At 44.3% G+C, this 26639-nt stretch overlaps 1 protein-coding gene across 2 annotated transcripts in view; it reads right to left on the minus strand.

Annotated features, from left to right (window-relative positions):
• The window catches only part of SECA2 (Preprotein translocase SecA family protein), a 125998-nt gene extending 102164 nt beyond the window's left edge, over positions 1-23834 (minus strand). The window contains exons 1-9 of one of the 2 annotated variants that reach the window (XM_087397301.1): positions 23636-23834; positions 23079-23399; positions 22858-22977; positions 22684-22753; positions 22516-22580; positions 22176-22260; positions 22058-22093; positions 8726-8817; positions 8527-8592 (exon numbers count right to left, since the gene is read on the minus strand). In XM_087397301.1, coding sequence (XP_087253427.1) covers positions 8527-8592; positions 8726-8817; positions 22058-22093; positions 22176-22260; positions 22516-22580; positions 22684-22753; positions 22858-22977; positions 23079-23399; positions 23636-23638 — 858 coding nt within the window. In that variant the 5' untranslated portion in view covers positions 23639-23834. Of the gene's footprint in view, positions 1-8526; positions 8593-8725; positions 8818-22057; positions 22094-22175; positions 22261-22515; positions 22581-22683; positions 22754-22857; positions 22981-23078; positions 23400-23635 lie in introns of both variants that reach the window. The other variant, XM_087397300.1, reaches the window with a different exon arrangement.
• Positions 23835-26639: the final 2805 nt, after the last annotated feature.

Consider the following 26639-nt stretch of genomic DNA (forward strand, 5'->3'; position numbering starts at 1 on the left):
GACTGCGCAAGTCGTGATCAGGGAAATCACAACTGCCAAGGGCAATAACTAGAGGGTTTACCCCCCCTTACTTTATATGTCACAGACCTCCGGTTAAGAACATAAACTAAGAAGTATGAGCTCACCTGTACTTGCTATAGCCATCACTCTGGTGGGCCTCCTTCTATGTATCACTTTTGAGTTCACCTTACCTTGGAGTCTCTATTGTGCAAGTGTCATCTGGACAGTTGCACTAGTCTCGTAGCATCTAAACATGCAACCACACTCCATGATTTCTTGTATCGCTCACATTGCCCAATTGAAGGACTGCTTTTCAAGTTCTCTATTCAAGAGTGAGTTCACCTTATCTTGGAGCCTCCCTTGAGCAAGTGTCATAATCAAAGTTAAGCTAGTATCGTAGCATCTATATACACTTCCACACTTGATGATTGCTCACATCGCCCAATCACAGACTGCTTTTCAAGTTCTCACTATAATAGCCCCTCCCTGCTCGGTGCCCTCCCTGCTACCCCTCTTCCGCCACCTTCGTTGCCCATCCTGAGCCTTCCCTCCTGCTCCCCCATTCTCCACTCCTTTCCTCCCCGTTTCTTCACCCAAAGGATCTGTAGGCAGCCCATTTCGGGCCACTAAACAGCCTGAGTAGATCCTGTAGCTACTGCCACCCCCCGTTTCTGTTATCGCTACTTTTGCTGGCCTTTCATCCTGTCCTGGGCTGTATTAAGGCCAAGTAGTGGCCTTGCCTCGCACGATTGCCTAGGGCCGCTCTGCCCCCCTTTAGCCCCCCTTTTCCCTTTTTCGCCTCTACAATCACCCCCGCCTCTCCTTCCATCATCCCCCCTCCGCTCAGTTTTGCCAGTCCCCCCCCCCCCCCCCCCTGGCCCTCTTCTTTTAGGCACTTCAGTCACCCTTACCCCTCTTTTCGCCACATTTCCTTCCATCATTCCTCCGTTTTCTTTTTTCCCAAGGGGTGAGAGTGGGAGGGGGGAACCCGAGGGGGAGGGGGGACGGGTTCCCCAAGTCCCTCGATGCCTTTTCCCTCTCGTTTCCATCCCCCTCTCTTTCCCCTCATCCTTTGCTTTCTTGCTTTTTCCAGCAGGCGGTGTTATTTGTTTGACAAAGGAGGCAAAACCTTTTGATCTAGCCAGAGGGGCTCACATGCCAACCCTCTTGACACCCTCAACCATCGAGATCTTGCTTTTCCCAAAGGACAAACAATAGGTGCAAAAGGCTATACAGCCCTTTACAAGGGTTGGGCGCGTTGTTGGTCTTCTGCATGGTACTTTAGAGACCCTGGTCAGAGGAGTTCAAGTAGCACGTTTAAGTCTCATGCCTACCAGGGCAATGCCTCCGTTGCAAATATATGGGCCGCCTGACCAGGACTTGCCCACATTGCGCAAGTCACTTTGGAAATCTCCAAGCTGGAGAAAATGATCAAGGACCAGCTTCAAAGCTTGAAGCCACCACCTCAAGCAGGCAACAAAGTTGGCAAGTACATAACAAAGAATCAAAGGAGACGTGCCCACTGAAGGCAGCAAACGAGGATGGGTCCTTAACAACAAGCCTCCCTAAATGCAACCACAGGTGCCTCCCCCCCTAACTCTCAATTTCCATGGAGAGGAAGGAGATTGGTGCCACAAGACACAAGGTAGATTCCACCGGCACAAGTTCAGACAACCTCAAGGCCAATGCCCGAGATCCCTCCCTCTTCTATCCTTTCGTGTTTGCCCTCGCCCATGCCTTTGCTTCCACCTTCACCCCTCCACAACTCCACAACGTGCACACTGTTGATAGCTGGCTCTTCTAGGGTTGCTGATCAGCCAAATGGGCAGCGAGTGGGACCAATAAAAGGGGCCTAGTCCCCCCTACTCATATACACAAACCTCAACATCCTTGCGCCTCCTTTGTGCTGCCATTTTTTGGACAGCATTAAAAGGTTGTGTTCAAGCTCCTTATCCCTCTCTTGAATTCTCTTGTGCACAAGTTCCCTTGAAGGTGATCCTCCTCGAATATATGTGCGCTTTTGAATTACAGCACACTGCTCTTCATGTGTTCTCACAAAAAGTTCCATAATGCTTAGCCATAGCAAGACCATCTCTTTTGAAGATTTGGATAGTGGCCTAGGACTTGCAGAGGCATTATCAAGCAATAGACCTAAGTTCTCTTGCACATGTCTGTTTTCTAGTAGCTTGACCTTAAGAGAGAGGGCAGGGTTGGAAATCAAAAACCTATCCATGTCCCAGGTCTGGGATGGGTTGGCCCATAGTTATCCTCATTTATAAGGCATAACATGACAAAAATATATGAGCCCATGGAGAGGATAGAAAACTATGGTATGGCATCACAACAATGGTTGGCAAAGGCGTGAAAGGCTGTGGTGGCATAAAACCCCAACAAGGGCTATCACACATACCTGTTGTGAAGAGACTTGGTCCCAAGATACTGGAAATGAGAGTAAAAGCATTCCCATTCAATTCTAGCAAGTGTGGCATATGCCCTGCTCAATCGGGCCTCCAACTTTGGTCGCATCATGAAGGATCTAGATCAAGGAGCCGGCAACATAGCAGCATGCCCCCAAGTGTCCCAATGAAAGTCTCAAGCTCGTCTATATAGAGGCCAAACAGTTGGTGACAATCGACAACCTTGTTGACTCCGATAGTCTCTTGATCTCCTTTGTCCACCCTACACCTATTCGAACCTGTCGAGGACTCTCTCATGACTTGCCATGACTGCCCTGATGATGTCCTAATCATACACCAACTCCTGCAAGTCTAATGAGACAAGCTCTCGGCATTGTATCGAAAGCTTTGCGTAAATCCACAAAGCATCAATAAACCCTCTGCCTCCGTGCTCTGGCCTCCTCAATGACACCTCTAAGTGTGAGTATGTGATCTAGAGTCCCATGATCGGCCCAGAAGCCTGCCTATCCGTCAGCCCTAAGTCCTTGGAGCTCTATAAACACATTGATCTAACCTTTGTGTCGAGCAATAATGCATAGATATTGGACATGACATGCCCAATCATAATGGTTTGGTAGTTTTTCAGACTCATGGGATCCCTTGCCTTGTAGATCGGAGTGATGGTATTAAGAGCGCAAGTGTGAGGGAAACCAGTGCAAACTGCTTTGTTAAAAAGCTTTGAAAAGATCAAGACCATAGTATTTATTCCATATGCAAAGAATTCAATGTGTAGGCCGTCATGATCTTTTTCTTGGTTGTTAAGAACCTTCAAAGCTACGTGTTTGACACGATCGCCTATGAAAAGTGTGCAAAATATAAGACGTAGTGCGCACGAGAGATTAGGTGCTGGCAGGTTTAAAACATCATATAGTGTGCATGCATAAGATTGCCAGAGTGCGGTGTCCGTGAGAGATGGAGCTCACTGCTTGAGACACTTACGCCAAAAGTCCTCAGAGTTGTTACTAAGCAAAATGTTTATTAACTCCTCGTTCTGGTAAATGAAAACCTACTTCCTCCAGCATACCAGATGACGATACTCATGTATCGTCTCTGTCTCGCTCGAAAGGTGACGCTTAGTCTCGATCTGACGGTGTAAAACCTTACCCTCATGATCATACCAGCGATTGCAGGGTACTGAGCCAAGAGGCAGTGGACATGCAACAGGTGATGTGTGTGAAGTGTAGGATAGCTTCATGGAAAGAGCGGGTGGTCAGCGCGCCTCAATCCTCCAGGAGCAGTATGCCATCAATACATGTGAGTAAAGTGAAAAGGCGTGTGGAGTAACTCAAATGAAAGACTATGATCAAAACGTATGCCATGATATACAGTGTGAGTGAGCCGTGTCATGGTGTGCATCATAAGACAAGAGATGGATACACTAAAAAAGAGATAGGTGGTGGTCTGCTCCTGGAGGTGGTAGTGAGACAGAGATATCCGTGATATGCAAGGTGAAGGCAGGGGATCCCATGAGATAGTTGTATGCTAGAGCCCCCCCCATGTGAAAAACAAGTAAAACCAACTGAGGAGGGCCATGCATCTAGACCATTATACATTGTATCATGCCCATGTCCAATAGTGCATGCCCATAGGATGTGACTGGGGCTCCCTTGTCTGTAGCGAATCGACACATCCTTCCCTCATCTAGATCAACGTCTAGTTACTATAAAGTCATCACAAAAATCTAGAAACGATACCTAATGTGTGCTCGCGTCCTCACATTAAAGTCCCCAACGAAGAGAGCTTTCCCGCAACATGAGAAATCCATGATGTCCGGATATAGGGCTGTGTGTGGTGAAGTCTCGACCTCCTTGCGTGGGTCTTGAGCAAAGTGTGAGGTCTTGGGAGGGAAATAACATCCCGCAATGAAGAGGTCCTCTCGACAAGCATGCTGGATCCGAATCCACACAAAATTTAACATGCATAATGCGCCTCTCAACGGAGATCGTCCCAATCAAAGATGATATGTATAGTATTGACACTCCTCTTGATCCATGCACTCCACTTGTCTCACAAGTCTCATCCCGAAATGCTGCCTCCCATGTGTACCCACCACTGACAACAGGCACAAGGGGTTCTCAACTTCGATAGCTATATGAAAGGCTATATCTCGCCTTATGTAAGATTCCGAGAAATTCCCTAATCTGACCATATAGTACCATTACAATTCCAAACAGTGCAGGTCAGGGTCTCAGTGCTCTGCCCCCCTATGGAGGGGAGTCCTGATTTCAATTTTCATAGAACTCTTTAAACATATTTCTTGTTTGTCATTCTCAAATCCACATCTAATGTGTGTCATAATCTATCTTAGGATTATACTGATGTCTCCATGGCATTCCTAAGATAATATCAACTCCTTGTAGGAGTGCTACTAGGAAGTCTAGTCTATCTTTGTAAGGTTTGATTGAAATCTCTAGATCCTTGACTTCTCTAGTGCAGTTATACTTCGTCTTGGGGAAAGCAGCTTTACCTTTATAATGAGATGGGGATGACTCTTAGTTGAGCTTGGCCAAATCTCTTTCTGTGATGAAGTCATGCGTACTATCGTCATCATGTAAAATAACAACTTCTCACTATTAATTGAACCTTTCATTTTCAAAAGAGCATGACAATTGCACTTACCTCCACCTTCGGAATGGCTTGGCGTCGTGTCTCGCTCTTGCTTGGCTGCTTTGTTCTTGATCATATGTACTTTTGCCATTGGAGTCTTCTTCTCTCTGGACATTCAGTTGCTATATGTCCCACCTTGTTACACTTGTAGTTATTTCCTTCTTCTGAAAATTTTCACCATTCGGCTTTGAAGGAGACTCTGTTTTCCGTGAAACAAAACCAGATTTAGATTTGAAGAAATGCTTTTTATCAAACCTCCTTTTCGTATGAAAGGGTACAGATTGATCCAAGCTCTTCTCTTCTTTTGGCATTCCATTATTCCTCTCACAATTCATTACAAGTGAAATGGCGGAATTTAGCGAACGAGGATGAAACATATTGATCTCAGCTCTCAATTTGAATTTTAACACTGCCGCATATTTTCTTCGTTGATCTCGCTCGCTCACTTTCTCTAGGGATTACAATTGAATCAAGGTTTGCCAAAACCTATCAGTGTATGCAGAGATTGTTTCTTTGTCAAATTGCCTAAATATATCCCCCTATTTCCTGGCTTTTCTTCCCTCGAACTTCAAAGAAAAAGTCAGGCAACAGTGCGAGGGAAGAAAAGCCAAGCAATAGGGGAATATATTTAGGCAATTTGACAAAGAAACAATCTCTGCATACACTGATAGGTTTTGGCAAACCTTGATTCAATTACAATCCCTAGAGAAAGTGAGCGAGCGAGATCAACGAAGAAAATATGCGGCAGTGTTAAAATTCAAATTGAGAGCTGAGATCAATATGTTTCATCCTCGTTCGCTAAATTCCGCCATTTCACTTGTAATGAATTGTGAGAGGAATAATGGAATGCCAAACGAAGAGAAGAGCTTGGATCAATCTGTACCCTTTCATACGAAAAGGAGGTTTGATAAAAAGCATTTCTTCAAATCTAAATCTGGTTTTGTTTCACGGAAAACAGAGTCTCCTTCAAAGCCGAATGGTGAAATTTTTCAGAAGAAGGAAATAACTACAAGTGCAACAAGGTGGGACATATAGCAACTAAATGTCCAGAGAGAAAAAGACTCCAATGGCAAAAGTACATATGATCAAGAACAAAGCAGCCAAGCAAGAGCGAGACGCGACGCCAAGCCATTCCGAAGATGGAGGTAAGTGCAATTGTCATGCTCTTTTGAAAATGAAAGGTTTAATTAACGGTGAAGAAGTTATTTTACATGATGACGATAGTACGCATGACTTCATCTCAGAAAGAGATTTAGCCAAGCTCAACTAGGAGTCATCCCCATCTCATTATAAAGGTAAAGCTGCTTTCCCCAAGATGAAGTATAACTGCACTAGAGAAGTCAAGGATCTAGAGATTTCAATCAAACCTTATAAAGATAGACGAGACTTCCTAGTAGCACTCCTACAAGGAGTTGATATCATCTTAGGAATGCCATGGAGACATCAATATAATCCTAAGATAGATTATGACACACATCAGATGTGGATTTGAGAATAACAAACAAGAAATATGTTTAAAGAGTTCTATGAAAATTGAAATCAGTCCTTTACTAAATCATACACAAGCCAAGAAACCAATTAAGAAGCGTGAGAAAACATATTTGATTTTGGTTTATACAGAAACGGCTACTCAGCCAAATACTAAGCCGTGGACTATTAAATGTGGATGAGGCCATATTAAGCCTTGTGATATTTTGAGCTAGTGAAGTTATGTTGAGCAATCCCTTCAATTTTGAACAAAGGATGCTTTTGGATGTACTATTTTTTGCTTTTTCGGAATATGCAATTATAAATACTGTAGATGGGAAGCAAGAGCCACCATCTAGAGGGGGCAGATTGGAGCCAATGCGGTATCGTCTCTCTTCTTTCCTCCTTGTTTTCTGATTCTTGGTTTCTATGGTTTTGGTAATTTATGAATTTGTGGGCATGGCTAATGTAATCTCAGCTTTTGTTACACGTACGTACTACTCCACCATCCATACAGTCCCATACAGAAGCGCCTTCTATCCCGGCCTTATCCTGGGCACCCCATACTAGTTTCTTCCGGCTCCATCTGTCCAAACATCCACGCAGGCTCGCAGATCCTTAGGTCTAACCCAGTCGCCATACATGACATGAGTATCCTCCAGATGCTGCAACGTGTCCATGCAGCGGCTGATCTTGGCAAGGTTCCATGCTATTCTTCAAGCAGCCAAGTACATGGTTTGATTGTGCTGCCCACATGGCAGCCTATGTCCTGCCCATGTGGCAGCCCCATGTCTTTACTTTTATATGTTTGTATGCTGCCCATGTGGCAACCTCATCACACCCAGCTCCACCTCCCCCATGCTCTCCTCATATGGGGGCTTACAGATGGGGAGGTCACCTTTCCAATAGAAGCCACCACTGATGTCAACATCGATATCTATACCGATGTCAAAGCTGATGTCAATCCTGGTGTCAATGTCAATGTCAATGTTGGTGATGTCGTCTCCAAAGATAGTGACGATGATGATGATGGCGACGACGTCGCTGATGATGATGAAGCTGAAACTGAGGCTACAGCTGAAACTGCTGAGGCTGAGGCTGAGGCTTTAGTGGCTGCCTTCTAGATAGCAGTCCTGTCAGCCTACAGACCACTGCTGTTGCTGCAGTTATTCATGTCCTCGAGCTTGATCTGCTTTTACTGTTCGTCTTCTTTCTTGTCACCTTTCTTTCCCTTTGCCATGGAACCTATTGTCTTTTTTACCAGGGCTGCTATCTTGATGTTCTTGACTTTTTTCCTGTCAATCACAGAGGGAGAGAGAAGGGCCCATTACTCTCCTTCCCATTGTCCTTGTCTTCTTGAGCTCAGTTTTGGAGTAAATGAAATGGTGGGCTGAAAGCAGGCTTTGGCAATGGAGAGCAGCAAGAATCAATGGCAGAGGACTAAGGGACAGCAAGAGAGTGGAAGTGTTAAGAGCTGTGGAGTCCGAAACAGTGGTCGGGAGCTGAGAACACCCAGGCACTAGCAGTGACCACCAAATGGTGTAGCTGGGCAACCAATGGTAATGGCGGGTGCTTATGGGGCAGATTAGGGCTAGTTTTTCAGCAGGGAATGGCGCTGACAGTGGCGAATTCTTTGAGAAGGAAATGGCGCAAACAAAGGCAGGTTTCTTGAATAGGAAAGAGTGCGTCGAAAACTTCATTTCCATGACAGGGGAGCCTGAAGCTTTGGACAGCAAATTCCATACGCAGCAGGGCAGAATTACTCAGTCTGGAAATAATGACTCTATACTGACTCTTCCAAATTTTAGTGTACTCCACCTTTATTCTGAAGACATCGAAAAGAACCTTACATACTGCGATGCGCATGGATAAATGGGCTTTAAGCTGCTTCCTTGAAAATGGTGAAGAGAGAGCAGGTACATACTTTCTTACCATTAACTGGACACTTCAACATTTTTGTAACAATATCACAATGAAAAAACTCTCAAGGAATTACCGAATTATGGGCAAAAGTGATATCACAACTATAAGCAGCCTTCCTTGCCATAGAATCCATCCCACTCTGCGCAAGAGAGAGAAAAAATGTCACTATTACAATAATAAACTGAGCCAAAACTTAATAATATCATAGCATACATAATTCCATAAATATTTTCAAGTATACATGTAACAAGAACCAGAGCTGCTGAAACAACCTGAATAAGGCCAACTGAAAGCCCCAAAAAACGATGAATTTTTCCCATCCACTCAGCATCCCGTTGAGCAAGGTAATCATTAACTGTGACCACTGCTTGCACACACATTACACCAGGTAATAATCCTTTTGATAACATATCATCTTACATGTGACACCCAACATATCATAACATCAGTCACAACCCTAGAATTGTAACCATCTAATAAAGAAGAAACAAAGCAAACTTCTGCAGCTTGCCAAGTCCGTTAAGGAGCTGGCTTGCCCATATTACTCACACATATATACTTGATAAACGAAGCAATTATAAAAACCAAGGTGCTAGTGGCTCTAGCCCACCATCTTGATAAATTTCTACAAAAGAGTCTTAAATGGAAGTGGCAATCACTACCCTCACTGCCAGAAGCACAATTTTGCTGTTAAAATACATCTGATACATTTCAAAACAATTCAACATTTTGAAGGATCTATTCTATGATTACAGACACACAGTAAATTCAAACACCCCTGCCCCCTTTATAAGAGTAGAACATATCCAACCTTACAAATTTGAGAAATGCTGAACAAAGAAAAACAGAGAGAAAGACAATTGTCTGTGGATTTTGCAGAGGTCTATATATTTCAAGCATTGAATTCTTTATCATTAATTTCCACATTAACACAAACGCCCATACGCACACACACGGACACACACACACACATGTATTGTATTACATGTTATGCATGTATGCATGTACATACAAGTGTATGTGTGTACAGGCATATGAATAAGTGTAATTGTTTGGATTGGTAACTATGCAGCACAAACAAGTTTAATTTAAATTGTATATGCACAAACATTAGGCTATCAAAACTCCACTCCCCGTTAAGCTCCCAAACCCTCGTTCAGCCTCTCCTCCACCCTGCCCTGCAGCTCCTCCCCCAGCTCGTGTTTGCCTCCTCCCTCCAGCAGATACAGCCTCGGGCTGCCATCCCCCTTTTCGTCCTTCTCCTCCCACACTGCTTGCTTGTGGGTTGTTGCTGCAACAGCCCCTTCTCTTCCCCTGCTTCCTTTATCCACTCCTCCCCTTCAGACCTGCTCCTCTGGCTTCCCCTTGGCCCCCTCAAGTGGCTGACAGCTGTTATAGCAGCCTGCCCTTCCTCGTGACCCTCTACTTTCTCCCAGGCTCCCTTTTTACTCCCCTTACTTTCCCTTACTGGCTCCCCCACCAGTTCTTGCAGCCACATACACACACCTGTCTATCCTTCTACCCACCCCTGCACTCATCTAAGCCCTCTTCCCCCTGTCCTTTGACTTAATCCTTTCGTACTCCCTGTCCTTTGGCTCACACCCTTTCTTAGTCCCCTGTTCAGCCTTACCTCTTCCCCATACTGTCTAGCTACCCTCACTCTTGTCCTTCACGCCACCATTTTCCCTTCTCTCCTCTTTCTTCCAATTCCTTGTTTCCCAAGCATTTTGTTTCCGAGGTGTTGGGTCAAGGGTGGCAATCGCAAGCTCTGGCCAGAGATGTTCAAATGGCAGCATCTTTAGTAACATCTAATTGGCAAACCATAGGCTGAATGTGTGGTACAGGGGATTTAGGACCAAGCGGTAATGGGCCGCATTGTGGGTCTCACATTCACATCCACGTAGATTGGGAATGGTTCAGGCGAGCCTCAACCTTTACCTAGACACATTGGAGAGGTCGCACATAAATAGACAACATACAAACATATGTAGTAAACAATTACAGTAAACTCATGCCCTTCTTTTTCCATCCCTCACTAATCAATTGAGAGATTTTGTTTACCGCAGAATCTTGCATACCTATATATACATCGTGTGTGTAATACATACATAAATACAGTTGAGAAAAGGCAAAGGTAAAAAAGGTAGCAATCAGGTACATGAGAATTAAACACTGATAGTATCTATGATTTGAAAGGAAAACTATTTAAAATGATCACAACCAGCCCTAAGATTGCTGTAGAAGAGTGCCAGTGGGATGCCTTCTTTTTGCATTGTCTAGGATATAAAAGTTGAAGTTTGTATGTGCCACGTACCACAGGAATTCATTAAAAGAGTGATATCACCTAGCTAGTAGCCACTAACTCCACATAAAACCCATCTTAGAACCTAAACCTGTCTACAGATGCTCTCCCATGAGAACCAATCTTCCTACCATGGAGACAATAATATGCCTCAGGCCCAAGAAAGCTGGACGACTGACCACCATGAATTCCATAGAAGGGAGGAGATCCAATGAGGGAGTCCGCTTCCCATGATGAAAGAACTCTGTAACGCGAAAGCAAGAGAAAAGCTATTCTCCTTGATTACAAGTTCAGATTTCGAGGTCATAGGCACTCTTATTCCATATTTTACTTCGCCTAAGCTTTTGTAACATATAATACACACTCTGGAAGTATAGTTTACTTTGACAATGAGACTTCATCACTTGATATGTGCCACACAGTCTATCAGTATTCTAGGGCAGCATCCTGAGTAATTGCAATTTTACGATGCATCAGCTGTGCTTGCCTTCACGCACATTCTGGGGCACCATTTCTGAGTGATTACAATGTATTAGCAAGAGAAAGAGGGCAAGCAAGCATCCAGAAGAGGACTTCTGCCCATTCAAGCAGGAGGGAGTGTCATGACAAGAGAAATCACTAATCCGTGATTAGTAGACATTAAAAACATTATTATATAAAATATGCCAATGGTGTAACATGTATTTGTATTTATGATGGACACCGACCGATTTGTTATGGTGGCGGTGGATCATCTCAGTAGATAGAACTAGTCGAGCTAGAGCCAGTGCTTCAAATTTGGACATGTGACACTTATTCTATTAATAAAAATGTGCACACACGTGTCTAGGTCCTAGGGGCAATTGGAAGGGAAGGGTGCATTAATGTGCATTGAATGGTAGTGCATGGGTCATAGGATAAGGGTAGGTGTAAATGGGAAGATGGAACTCAAGTGATCTCAAGGGACATTAATGGAAGGGTATCACCCTTTCATTGTGAATCTCACGTAGCATTCTTCATTCACCTTGCATTCATCCGCCATCTCTCACACACTTTGCATGTAGGTCGAAATAGAAACAAGTACTCTCACGAGGGCGATTTACCCCATTGGAGGGCCAATTGGAATTCTACATGCATTGCACACATTTGCATTCTTGAGAAGGCTGTTTCTTCACACAAACTGCATATAGCTTTTTTAATTTGCAAAATTGGCAGCGTATAGAGCCATGTTGTGGTTGTTCTTTAGGAGTAGTTTTTGGATGACTTTGATGGCCGTCTTTGTGTTGATATTGTTTGTTTGTGGTCGCCTTGAGTCATTTTAACCGGACGCTATGTTATCCATCACAATAATTGTTAAGGACAACAGGTTATCAATTCATTGTGGGGATTTAATTTGCATGTTTTTCTGGGGCCCATGAGCGTGAAGATAGAATAGGGTCCCTTCTATTTCCCTGGAGTTCAATACACTTGGTGGACACCATCTGATCAAAGTGGTTACTAACCTGGATGCTAAAAAATGTGAAAGGTAGAATGTGCATGAAGACGAGCAAAGCTGATGCATAGTATGCTTCTCTTTTACTTCTGCATTTGCATCTCCTCTTCATAATTTGCAAATAGTCTTCTCTTGGCAGTACATGATCTCTTCTGAATCAAAACTTTAATCCCATCTTTAAGTTCTGATTCCTCTTGATGCTGAATATTAAAAATGCATAAGTACCACTGCAGTGCCTCTTCAGGATCTCTTCATGCTCAGAATCCTCTTCTGAAAACTTAGCTGCTGAAATTTCTTTATACTAACCTGCTCAATAAGCTGAAACATATTCTCAACAAACTGGTCAATATTAAAACGATTCTCTCACCCAAATGTTTCATTGAACTAGGTGGACCTTGGCTATAGATGATTTTGTGATGAAGATCTTCTTAATCTATAGAGACTATAGATCATCACTCTCTTTTTTCAACTCTTCTATTTCAGCCCTATTCATCCCATAAGACGTTCTCGCGGAGAGAAAAATATTTATTCTCTATCCATACTCTACAATGAATATGCCTACTCTCTATTCAGTTCACACATCCATACACCAGTGTTGGGTGAAGGGATAGCATTTACTCTTGGTTCTATGTGTGAGGGGGAAGAGAAGTGGAAGGGAGCAAGAGAGTGAGAGTGAGAGAGTGACACTCTGGTGCGGGTGTGAAGTGATAGTGAGCCACACCACAAACTCACTTATGTTTTATTAGGATTAGGTTTACCCTATGACTGTCTTAAGACAGTCATAGGTGTCCTATCTTTAATTCTTTAATTAAGGGTTGGCAATGTGCCTTTACCCCCAACAACCTCCCACCTAAAGGCCAATGTGCCTAAAGGGGAGAAAAGAATAAAAATTACAGCAATATACAGTTACTGTATACAAGACCATAAAGTAAGAATGGTCTCATCCTAATCCCATGATGTGGCGGCAATGTGCAAACCGCTCTGTAGGCAAGCTCTTAGTGAGCAAATCTGCAGGATTATCATCAGTGTGCACTTTCACAAGCTCAAGTCGCTTGTCTTCCAGTACCTCCCTGATGAAATGATATTTCACTTCTATGTGCTTGGTCTTCTGATGAAAGACCGGGTTCTTTGCCAACATGATAGCACTCTGACTATCACAATGCAAAACTGGCATATCTCCTGTAATGCCCAAATCTCCCACCAGCCGAGTAAGCCATATTGCTTCCTTGCAAGCCTCAGTGGCTGCAACATATTCAGCTTCTGTGGTTGACAGTGCAACGCATTTCTGCAACCGAGACACCCATGATATAGCACCTCTTGCAAATGTGAAAATATAACCGGTAGTAGACTTCCGGTTATCCGCATTCCCTGCATAGTCTGAATCTGTAAAACCATGCACCAATGCATCCTGCCTACCATAGCATATGCACAAGTCTTTGATACCCTTGAGATACCTCAAGACACCTTTCACTGCTTCCCAATGCCGCTTGCCTGGATTTGCCATATACCTGCTGATGACTCCCACCGCAAAAGCAATATCCGGACGAGTGGCAACCATGGCATACATCAAAGATCCAATTGCAGATGCATACGGAACCTTGGCCATTTCAGCCTTATCATCATCTGATCTGGGGCTGTCCTTACTGCTGAGTTTTAAATGTGGAGGCAACGGGGTACTAATGGACTTCCCCCCTTCCATTTTAAACCTCTGCAGTACTTTGTCAATATACTCTTTCTGTGATAGAAACAAAAGTCCCTTGGACCTGTCACGAGTAATACGCATGCCAAGAATATGATTTGCATCACCCAAGTCTTTCATGTCAAAAGACTTATGCAGTTGTTTCTTCAAAACACTAATCTCATGCTGAGATTTACTGGCAATAAGCATGTCATCCACATATAGAATGAGTAGCATCAAACTGCCATCCTTTGCCCGTTTGGTGTACAAGCAATGATCGGTCTCACACCGATGATACCCTTGGGACTGCATGAAGGCATCAAACTTCTTGTACCATTCCCTTGGCGCCTGCTTGAGTCCATACAAGCTCCTCTTGAGCTTACACACAAGCTGTGCTTTCCCTTTAACAGCATATCCCTCTGGCTGACTCATATAGATCTCATCATGAAGATCTCCGTGAAGAAAAGCTGTCTTCACATCCATCTGACATAAATCCATGTCATCATGAGCAACAAGAGCTAACACTACTCTCAAAGTAGTCATCTTGACTACAGGGGAAAAAATCTCATCAAAGTCAATGCCCTTTTCCTGCTTAAATCCCTTGGCAACCAATCTGGCCTTATACCGAGGTAAAGCATTTGAATCCACTTTGACTTTGTAAACCCACTTGCATGGCAAAACCTTTCTGCCTGCAGGTAGCTGCACCAAGTCCCATGTATCATTCTGAAGTAGGGAGTCCATTTCTGACTGCATGGCTTTCTCCCACTTCTTTTTCTCTGTTCTTCCCATAGCTTCCTTGAAGCTGGAAGGCTCAACACAATCAGTCAGCATGATAAAATTAGCCACATTATTGGCTCCTGGAACAAACCTGGCAGGAGGCCGTTGTGCACGGGTGCTCCTCCTCACAAAATGTTCCGGATTAGGCTGCTGTCCAGCCTGTTCTTCATGCATGACGGGTGGCTGTACCACCATATCTGGCTGTTCTACAGCCCCATCTGTTGGCACATCCAGTGGTGCATCATTGGCAAAATTATCTGGCTGATTTTCAGCCTGTATACCCTCTTGAACAGGGTGATCTGCAGCAGGCTGCTGCTGCATATAAATGGGCATTCTTTGCTGTCCAACATCATCATAAATAACCCTCCTGTATTCCACAGGTTGCACGGGTTCCTTGTGTACACAATCTTCTTTAAAGATGACATCATTGCTGCGTATAATCTTCCGTTTAACGGGATCCCATAACCTGTACCCCATTTCACCTTCGTCACCATAACCCATAAAGATGCATCTGATAGACTTTGGATCCAGTTTGGTGCGTAGATCTTTGCGTACATGAGCAAAGCACTCGCAGCCAAATACACGTAAGTGCTTATATGAGGGTGGTTTGCCAAACCACACCTCCTCTGGCACTTTCAACTCCAAAGCCTTATTTGGTGACCTGTTAATAATGTGAACTGCTGTTTGCACGGCTTCTGCCCAAAAGCCATGGGGTAATGCAGCATAAGACAACATACATCGAACCTTCTCCTGAATAGTTCGATTCATCCGCTCACTTGCACCATTTTGAGATGCATTATGAGGGGCTGTGAGTTCCTGTTTGATGCCCTTAGCTTGGCAAAACTGCACAAAAGCATGTGACACATACTCACCCCCATTATCGGATCTGAGGCATTCCAGCCTACGACCTGTCCGATTCTCAACCTGAGCGACAAACTTCTTGAAAGCATCTAAGGCATCTCCCTTATGCTTCAAGAAATAGACCCACACCTTACGTGTGGCATCATCAATGAAAGTAAAAAAATATTTTGCACCCCCTAGTGATAGCTGTGGCATCTCACACAAATCAGTGTGCACTAGATCAAGTGGTGCTCTATTCTGAGGAGTTCTCCTCTTATGAGGAGTGACAGAATGCTTGCCAAAAATACAATAATCACAAGTAGGCAAATCTGAAAAAGAGAGAGGCAGCAGATAACCCAAACGTGACAGTTCTTGCATTCCTTTAACAGACATGTGTCCCAACCGGCTATGCCACAATGAAACCTTTGGCAGCTCGGTTATGGCAACAACATGATTACCCACACTGGAAACATAAAGAGGATACAAGGTATCACTCTTAAAACCCTCAGCCACTACAGTCTGACCATCAGTAATCACCCATTTGGAATCCCCAAATGTGGTGTGGTAACCACTGTCATCTAATAAGCCAGTGCTAATCAGATTTTTCTTGATTTGCGGCACATGGCGAACGCCATCAAGCATAAATGACTGTCCATCAGGAAGTACTATCTGTATACTGCCAATCCCTGCAATCTGACATGCATAGTTGTTTCCAAGATGAACAACTCCATGAGTACCTGTGTAGGAAGTAAACCACTCCCTATGAGGAGTAACATGAAAAGAGGCACCTGAATCCAAGAGCCAGGTGTGCATGTCATGGCCATCAATAACCAAAGCATGTGCTATTACAGCAGAAGAGCATAAAACATCATGTATGTCACTGTCACTGTCCTCTGCTGCAACATTCACTGCATCCAAGTCATCTGCCTTGGCCTTGCCTTTGCCTTTGCTTGCATTTCCTGCATCCTTTGTTTCAGCCTTCTTGGCTTTCTGATCCCGTATGAACTTGAAGCACTTCGACTTCACATGTCCCTTCTTGCCACAATAAAAGCATTCAATGTCCTTTTTGCCACGGGACTGACTACGGGATTTGGACTTACTAGCAGATCTCCCCTTCTGCTGAGTCCTGCCTCTGTCCTGTACCTGCAAAGCATTTGAAGACTTGCTGCCCGCATTATTCTTCCTGCTCATCTCCTCCATAAGGAGAGAGCTCTCTACATCAGCATAAATAAGAGTGGCATTCGAGTTTGACAGGGTGGTCTTGAAAGTGTCCCAACTCTCGGGGAGGGTACACAGCAAGAAAGTAGCCTTGAACTCCTCATCAAGGTTCAACCCCTGTGCAATCAGCTGTGTAAAGATAGCATTGAACTCACTCAAGTGTGAGGTCATAGCTGTACCTTCCTTCATGCGAAGATCAACCAGCTTCTTCAGCCAATAAACCTTACTGGCTGAGCTCTTTTGGGCATATAATTCTTCTAGTCTTTGCCATAGACCATAAGAGGTCTTTTCAACCTGTACATTGAACACAAGAGTGTCTGAAATAGTGAGCATGATAGCTGCCCTCGCGGACAAATCAAGCTCTTCCCAGTCATCAGCTGCCATATCAGATGGCTTGACACCCTTCACCCTTATGGGCTTAGCAATCTTCTTTAACAGAAGTACATTCAAGCACTGTTCTGCCCATAATGCATAGTTATGTGCTCCTTCCAGTTTCTTTATGTTCAGAATTGAAGAATCACCTCCTCCTGATGCCATATCAGATGAGGAAAGTACCTGACTCCCTGGAAGTAAAAGAGGCTGAATAAAGGTTCTGATTTCTCAGAAAAGGCCTGCTCTATTCTAGAGCCAGAAGCACTCTCAATGGTGCTGTTTTTAACTGTCAGTAAAATCTGCAGCAAAACAGTAAATGTCCCTGCAACTACTGTACCTTCTGACAAACTGTTCTGAGCTCAGAGAGGCATAAAAAACAGTAATTTCAGACTGCTGCTGCTGCTCAACAAGTGCTTAACAGTGCACAATCATCTGACAAAACCACCAACACTGCTGTAAACACTGCTGTACTGACTGTACTGATCACTTCTCCCACCTCAGATGAGGTATTGCACTGAGTTAAATTGCAGAAACCACTTGACTAACACCCAAAAACAGTAAATGATCCTTCAGCCTGTCACAAAACCTGCAACAGTAAATGGGATAAATCCCAAGCAATCACCCTTAGACCAAGGGGAGAAAATGCATCTGAAGATCTCTGTCGGTAACCCAAGTGCTATCAAACAAAGTCTGGGCAAAAGCCCCTTGATCTGACAACTGAATCAAGTGGAGGACACCTCAACACTGAGGTAGCAAGCAATATGAAAACTCTCTGACACTTGTACCTGACAATGTGCAATGCATAGACTGCCCCTGTGTACTCAGTAACAACACAAATCACAAAGTACAGACACCAAGAAGAAAATCTTTTGAGCACTGTCAACGATGGGCAGTTAGGGACCGAGTAAACTCGATGCGCCCTGACCAAGCGTGGCTCAACTGAGATTTTCAAAGTGCGTACAAAGAATGTGACCTGCAACAAATGTCACCAAATGCACTGCGGAAACAAAGCAGATGTGTGCTCCCTGGCTACACTCCCTGGCTACACACTGCCTCAAGGCATATACTGCAAACACATCCAGGCAAAAGCCCTTTGAAATGGTCACCCAAAACTGAGAATTGCACTCAGTAAATGCATAGAAGTTTCTGCAAAACAAGCATCTGACCTTCCTGAATGACAAGTAACTGCACAAACACCACCACTGTGGCACAAGTCACCTCAAGCGTGAGTGACACGAGAGTACCTGATGTACCTCAACAAATGCACAGTATACTGCTAGAATGCTTCAGGAATATTCCTCTTCCAATCAGAAAATCTGCTGTACTTTTCAGTACCTGCAAAGTACCTGTTGTACTTTTGTCCCTGCAGAGTACCTGTGTACTATCGGTGCACGCTTCCCCCCAAAAAAAAAGTCGAGATTTTTGCAGCAAAAAAAAAATTTGCTGTACTTCTGTACCCTGCTGGTGGATGAAGGACTGTCGTACAAAATGCCAAGACTCCCGTACAAAGTTGTACGGCAGTCCATACAGCTGATGTATGAATGGCTGCAAAAAAACACAGCAGCTATGCTGCTGTACTGCAGCAGCTTGACGACGCCCACGCCCGCAACAAAAGCCTGCAGCCCTACGAAAATGCGCCGCCTTAGATCTGCCGTACGAAATGCGATGCCCTTGGAGGTGACTCGCGAAATGCGCCGCGCAGAAGTCCTGCAGCCCGCGACCGCGCCTTCACTCTGATGCCCTCGAAAAACGCGCCGCCTACAAACTGATGATGCCCGCACCCGCGACCACGCTGTCGCTGCGATGTCAAGCCCGTCCGTACGGTCGTACGGACGACGTACGGCCGTACGGATCTGTCCGTACGTCCGTACGGTACGGATGAGGTAGGCAGTTGAGAGGGGGAGAGAAGGCTTGATAGGCTCTGATACCAGTTGTGAGGGGGAAGCGAAGTGGAAGGGAGCAAGAGAGTGAGAGTGAGAGAGTGACACTCTAGTGCGGGTGTGAAGTGATAGTGAGCCACACCACAAACTCACTTATGTTTTATTAGGATTAGGTTTACCCTATGACTGTCTTAAGACAGTCATAGGTGTCCTATCTTTAATTCTTTAATTAAGGGTTGGCAATGTGCCTTTACCCCCAACACTATGTTCACCGTAGAGTCTTGGGATGAGGAGGTAGAAGCCTCACCCTTCTGCTTGGATGCTTTGCCTTTCCCTTTTACAGAATTCGTTTTGGCATTTTGGCTAATAGAGTAGGACATTTATGCCATGGATGCCCTGGCTTATGTTTCTTACATCCGAAACATCTACCCTCCTTAATTAGCTTTTTCTTCTCATCATCAATCATGGAAGGAAATGGTATCCATCCAGGACGTGATTCCCTGTTAACGTTTTGTACAATAGCGTTCTCTTTTCCTTTGTTGAAAGGCTTCCGAGGATTCAATTTCCTCTCAACAATCTCAGTCAATTTAGTGAGGTCTTTCAAGGTGGTTGGGTTGAACATTTCAACCTCATACCTCACTTTCGGGGTTAGGGCTGCTAAATACTTCTTCCTTTTATCATCCTCACTCTTCTAAGGTAACTCTAAAGAGAGTTTCTAGAACCTAGCTATAAATTCAGCGTTACTCTCATTTTCGAATTGCCTGACCCTTCCCCAACGGAAGGTCGATTCTTCTTCATGCCTTGGAGGCATGAAAGTGACCTTACGCTGCTCTACAAATTTGGACCATTGAAGAATAGGCTCTTTTCCCGTTTGTCATAAGGACCACCACATCAAAGCATCCTTCTGTAGATGCAGTGTGGCAAGAGCAAGCTTCTCGTGGTCGGTCTTATCTTGATGGGAAAAATATAGCTCAAAATGGCGAATCCAATTGAGGATTTTATCTGCCTCTCTTGCTCCATCATACTTTGGAAACTCTATTCTCTCTCGAGGTTGAGATTTGGCTCTCTTCGAGGGGGTGCCTAAATCGTCATCCCCAAAATTCTGCACTCTCTTAGTCCTTAATTTTGTCATAATGGACTGTTCAATCATATGGCTAAGCTAAGAAACCAGCTTATTAACGGGAGACTCCTCCCTCCCTCTTGCACTTGGATTATAATCCATGTGTATGGGATTTTGAGTTAAAGGCGTAAACTCAGCGCCTTGCTCTTGGATGAACTCGTTTCTCCATTCATTTCTAAAGGAAAACTCCCTATCGAGAGATTCTTGAAGGAGAGATGAAGGTAATTCTATACATGGGTTATCATACTCAATATGTGTGTAACTCTCATCTACATTATCCTCTTCAGAAGGAGGTGATAGTGTTCTCTCCCTATCTCCTTCTAGTAGTGGAGGAAACAGAACAAGAATATCCCTTCTCCTTCCATTCTTTCCTTTTAGTAATACAAGAGATAAAATGACTTGCTGTAATTTCAGAAAAGGGGTTTATTTTACAGCAAAAGTCAAGTGTTATAGAGCTGGTGATACTTATCTGACTCCCGCTTTGCTTGTGTCGAAAAACCACTTCAAATGACCTCTTCTTCCTTCTCTTTTAGACTTTTCTTCTTGTATTTTGGCTGTAAACTGGTGCGCTCCGTTTGGACTACTTATTTTGAGTGGATTGGAGCTCTAGATATCGTTATAGGGGGTACTTAATGGGTGGATCACCCCCTTAAAATCTTGTTCCAATCCGACTTTCCGTTGGGGAAGACGGGGGACGGGGGGGGGGGGGGGGGGGTTTCTCTTTTTCCCACGGTTTAAGGGTTTTAAGGATCCATTCGCATAGGGAGGAGAGTCACCCCGTTAGGACACCCCGTTCCCCATCCAAAGACCCAAAAAATCAGAGAAAGCCCTTGCCTTGGAGACTCCGTAATCCAAAGATTGCAATGCTTGCTGTGTGAATTTGCGATCTGCCTTCCATTGATATTGCGATCTGCAGTCAACCTTCTCTCAAGGTTTGCAGGACCAGATCTCGTGATTGCTTTCACCGGCCTCGTCAAACCGTCTCCCTTCCCCAACAAAATCTTTGACGCCCTGCATCACTACCCGTCCATAAGTCTGTCGTGTGCCCCGCCTTCTCCCGCGCATGCCTTCTCGCACATGGTCTGTCCATGCAATTCCCTCCAACAGTCTTGCCCTACGCTGCATTTGCTTCTCGTGCCTCTATCCCACACGCTTGCGCCTTGGCTTGTGCTCGCTCCTCTCCTTCTCTTTCCGTCCCGGTGGTGGATCGTCGAAGCTCTGATACCAAATGTGAAGAAACAGCCTTCTCAAGAATGCAAATGTGTGCAATGCATGTAGAATTTGAATGCCAATTGGCCCTCCATTGGGAAAGAGCGCCCTCATGAGAGTACTTGTTCTATTTCTACCTACATGCAAGGTGTGTGAGAGGTGGCGGATGAATGCAAGGTGAATGAAGAATGCTACGTGAGATTCACAATGAAAGGGTGATACCCTTCCATTAATGTCCCTTGAGATCACTCAAGTTCCATCTTCCCATTTACACCTACCCTTATCCTATGACCCATGCACTACCATTCAATGCACCTTAATGCACCCTTCACTTCCTATTGCCCCTAGGACCTAGACACGTGTGTGCACATTTTTAATAATAGAGTGAGTGTCACATGTTCAAATTTGATGCCGTCTGAAGCAATGGCTCCAGCTCGACTAGTTCTATCTACTGAGATGATCCACCGCCACCATAACAAATCGGTCAGTGTCCATAAATACAAATACATGTTACACCATTGGCATATTTTATATAATAATGTTTTTAATGTCTACTAATCATGGATTAGTGATTTCTCTTGTCATGACAGTTTGAGCCCTCCTAGTTGTTTTACCTTGCATATATTTTTTTCGTTTCAATCCTCTTCCATCTTGACACCATACCCTCTATTTCGCCTTTTCCCACAATCAGCACAAAACCACAACCTACACAAATTAGAGAAGTTCTCAGAACATACCATGAACTCCTTCACCTGTGAGAGCATTCAAGTACGCTGCAGATCACAGAAATGATGCTTAGTCACAGTCCTCATCTATTTCCATCCTTCAATTTTATGAAAATGAAAATGTATAGACCTGCCAGGGGAGACACCAGAGTTTTGCCTTCACCGGTCCTCATCTCTGCGATGGCCCCGTCATGAAGCACTGCCCCACCAATAATCTAGAATAGAAGCAGCATTACAGCACGAGGACATTAATCATCCTCCAAACCAAAGAGTGCACAGTCATAAGGAAGAAAAAATAAACTTGCTTCTGAAAGAGTATCTATCAAGGAATACTAGCCAAAAAGGTACACAATGTGGCAGAGAACATCCAGAAAAACAAGATAAATTTACTTAGTCATATTCTGCTTCATAAGAAGTTTCAACTCAAAAAGAAATATGTAGGCTGGTCTTAAAGTGGTACTACCAAGTACCTGAACATCAAAATGCCTCATTCCTAAGATCCGCCTTGCTGCCTCACGAACAACAGCAAATGTCTCTGTTCATAAGAGCAAGATTGTGGATTGAGAAACTGGTCCAAGGCGAAGAAAGAGAAGGGAGAAAAAGTGTGGAAGCGGTAAGGGAAAAGGGAATGGGCTTACCAGCTTGCAGTTCGTCCAATGTTTCCCCCAATCTGATGCGTTCCCTAAATTCATTGGTTTTAGCTTGTAGCTGCACGGAAACTATCTTTTAAACAGAAGCAAAAGTTGTAAACGATGGTCTAAACTATATAAAAAACAATGGGATAGCAGAGCGTGTTTGCATTTCAGGAAAACCTGCTCATTTGAAAGCCCCCGCATTTCCAACTCCAAAGCATTGACAGATTCCACAAGCCTGCAGTAATCCCGAACTACCCAGAAATTCAAATTTATCAACTGGCGCCAATTTGGGTTGAACTGCTGAACCAAAAGTTCAAGGGAACGTTATTGACTGTTCTGACTATGATCATGGTCAAAAGCAAGATGGCATTTTCATAAACAGAGCCCTATAGAATCACCTTGAAAGGTTGTAATGATTGACTAACAACGCCAGATTGAGCACTTGCTGTCAGCTCCAACGTGCTGGCATACACAACAATGCAGTCTCGACCCTGCCTAGTGAGCTTGGTCTGAGGGAAATTCAGGGCACGTCCATAAAAATTTAACCTGGGATCGTTTGTATCGAGATATGTGGTGAGGGGACGTAACCGGGAGGCAGAGATGGTGAGCATGTTCCTTGTTGAGCTAGGTTGGCAATACAAATTGATAGTCTTGCAGTGCCCATTGGGAGAGAGAGCTTTGCAGAGGCTGCAGCTGCTGACAACAGCTTCCACGACGACCTGTGGAGGGACGCCCATATATGTGACTTCTTGTGCGATTTGCGTGTGTGTGTGTGTGTGTGTTTTCTTTCCCTCTTTTATTTTGCAACTTAACTGTGTGCATCTGTGTTCTTTCCCTCACGACAAAAAAAGTGCAGCATGTACCTAACTGGGCAGTGCTAAAAATCAACACCAGCTGTGATTCACCCAAAAAAATATTTGTATGTGTGTGTGAGAAAGAGAGAGAGATTCCTTACCATGTCTAAATTGCTCTCGTTACACGAAAAGTATTGGCATGCTCAATTCTGGCCGAGACGAATATTCCCTGCTGTAGACACTTGAGATATTCAATGACTGGAATGTCTCTTTAGCTCACATCAGAAGCTTCACTACTCGAAACTTTCCACTTGGCGTTTGCAGAGGCGTTAGAGGCCGCCCAAGAGGGTGCGTTTAGACCGTGGTCATCAGGCTCCTAATTTAAGTCACCAACTTGTGATTGGAATAGGGCAATCATGTAGCGGGTTGACGAGTTGGCCATGGAGTGGGCGATCTACACAAATCTTTTGTATCAATGTCTGAGCCCGTCCCTCCTATTGCGCCAACTAGAACGACAGCCCTTCACACAACCTTTTGGCATGAACAAAACGATAGACCCCCTAGATGGACGGCCTCTCTATTATTAGGGTCTTGGCCCAATCGCTCCTATTGCGCCAACTAGAACGACAGCCCTTCACACCACCTTTTGGCATGAACCCAACGATGGACCCCCTAGATGGACGGCCTCTCTATTATTAGGGTCTTCCCCATTGGCACCTTCCAAGACATAGCGCTATCTTTTGACAACAGTCTAAGGAGTGCCCCGGACCTTCTACAATTGTCTAGTGGTGATACCACTGACACATGACCAACTGTGCAATCCTACAGTCCACTATGCAATCGTGCAAACACTCCACAACCTTCCACCGCATGTAGCCTCTGACTATGAGTTCGTTGAGGAGGAGGGGTATAGGGGCGGCGTCCACCACCTTCCCGACCTTCTAACAGCACCCTACGAAGAGGTTATCAAGCCCTCACTATCTGTGGCATGGTGCTTCTTGCCTCTTCTTATGTGGCATGAAAGAAAAACAATGAAAGATTTTTGTGGAAAATTGTGCCCACCCACCCCCAAGAAGGGAACTTATGTGGTCGCCACTTGGTAAGGCATGATTTGCTCTGCAAAAAGGAGGTGCCCATGAACATGGACAGTCATTTACCCCCGCCCATAGCTGAACATGTAGACATCTTCAAGCTCTTGCAATAACGAGATCCTTGTTATTCTTCTTCTGCTTGCTTAGTGTGTAATAACACTGTGTAATAACACACTGCCCATGGATATTCTGGCTTGGGCGGGCACTAGGCGATGTGTAACTGCCCTAAGAGGTATCACAAAGAGCTTTCAAAGGTTTGCTACCAAAAATGCACTGTCTTAAATATTCATTACCACATTTTGGCAAAATTTTTAAGGTGATACCAGCCTTGGCGAGGATGATAAGCCTTCTCATTACTGAAGTAGCTTTTGGCCACTGAGTCATAACTAAATGGGAGCTCCTATTGTGTCACTTTTTTTGTTGCCCATATGTCACAAGGATTTCAAACCAACTTCTCTCAAACCTACAATGGCACAAGTGATTTACACTTGATGGGAACTCTTTGAGATTGAAAAGCATCCATTAGTCTAAAGCTTTTGACCCCCCTTAGCAAACAGACAACCACAGTAAGCTTATTTTCTATTGGGCAAAGGCATTGACATAGTTGCGGATATCATTGACAATGACAATAAGTTTTTCCCATTTCCAACAGTAGCGAGGCTATACAATTTGGGGATGCGTTATCGGCCTTGATTACATCAAATTTACACCTTCAAACCAGTGCCACATTTAGAAGCAAAATGCAGGGTTGGGTGATTTGTGGTAACCATCCTCGAAGCAAGGGACTACCACTAAATAAGCTATGAGCCTCCAGCATTTACAATTTATTATTGCGTGCATCTTGGCTCTCTGATTATGCCAACACCTTGTGGAACATGAAAAAAATATTTGTGTGGTGGAAGAAATGCCTACAAGAATTATGGCATAACAAATTGCCTCTCAAATTAGTAGGTTGTCATGTGGAGGTGCCGAGAAAACATGCGTGCCTCAGGATCGATGGAGCGCTCTAAGGTGGATGGAACTTATGTGGAGACATGATGAAGAGAGTGCTCATGACATGTACCTCAAGTCAATTAGGTTCCAAGATAGATTGGCTTGGACTCATAAACAGAATCTTGAGTGAATGTGCATTTCTTTCTTCTCAACAATACATGGTAGGCCTCTTATATAGAGAGTGCCCTTTGAATAGTCAACACTTGTGGGATCCTCTGATCCACATCTCTCCACGAAAAGACTATGACTTTTCCTTTTTGGAGCATGTGCAAATTCCTCCTGGATTGCAAGTTACGCCTTATCAAAGTTTTTGTGAAGAAGAGGGGCCTTTGATGATGTGGCATAGGGATTCATTCACATGCAGATTCCAAAGTGTGCCTAACAGTGTGCTGTGTGCTTAAGTGGCACTGTGTGCTGAGGTGGCAACTTTAACCCAAGGCTACACAAACTTAACCATGGTTCATATAAACCAAGCAAGTGAACCTAACCCCACTAGCTTAACCACCTTGGTTCTAAGCACTCAATCATGGTTCGTTTAAGTTTGCCATGTGTCAAAAAATGAGAACTATGAAGGAGGATAAGGTTTCAGGTGGATTTTTGTTTCTCTATCGTCGCTGGCACCGTGACCCTATCCGATACTTCCTCCTAGCTGTTGTTGTTGAAGAAGCGTCGCCCTTGTGTTGTGTAGTCATTGTGTAGTCGGTCGATGGGCCTACGTGACGAGGCGCTTGGAGGTAGTTGCTATGGAGCTACATTAGAGCTTGGAGAGTAGGTGCATCGATGGGCGCTTGGGCGTGTTGCAGATCGTGTGCGGGCTCGTTATCCATAGGCGCTTGTTTTGGAGAAGTCTACCTTGCACTCCCTTTTAGTGTTGGGAGAAGACACCATTCTTATAGAAGATTTCAACATCGTAGAAACTCAAAGGGATAGGTGGATGGGAAAAGGTTTTGTAGTCAGAGGCTTTGAACTATAGATTTGGGAAAACTTGAAGGACTCTCTCGAATTGGTAGACATAGGAAACATTGCAGACTGCACATAGTCAGAGGTTCTCTCGAATTGGTAGACGTAGGTTCTATAGTTA

The sequence above is a fragment of the Dipteris shenzhenensis genome, chromosome 26 (assembly GCF_047967505.1).
Source record: "Dipteris shenzhenensis isolate YYH24624 ecotype China chromosome 26, Dip_SZ_1.0, whole genome shotgun sequence".
NCBI classification, from domain to species: Eukaryota; Viridiplantae; Streptophyta; class Polypodiopsida; order Gleicheniales; family Dipteridaceae; genus Dipteris; species Dipteris shenzhenensis.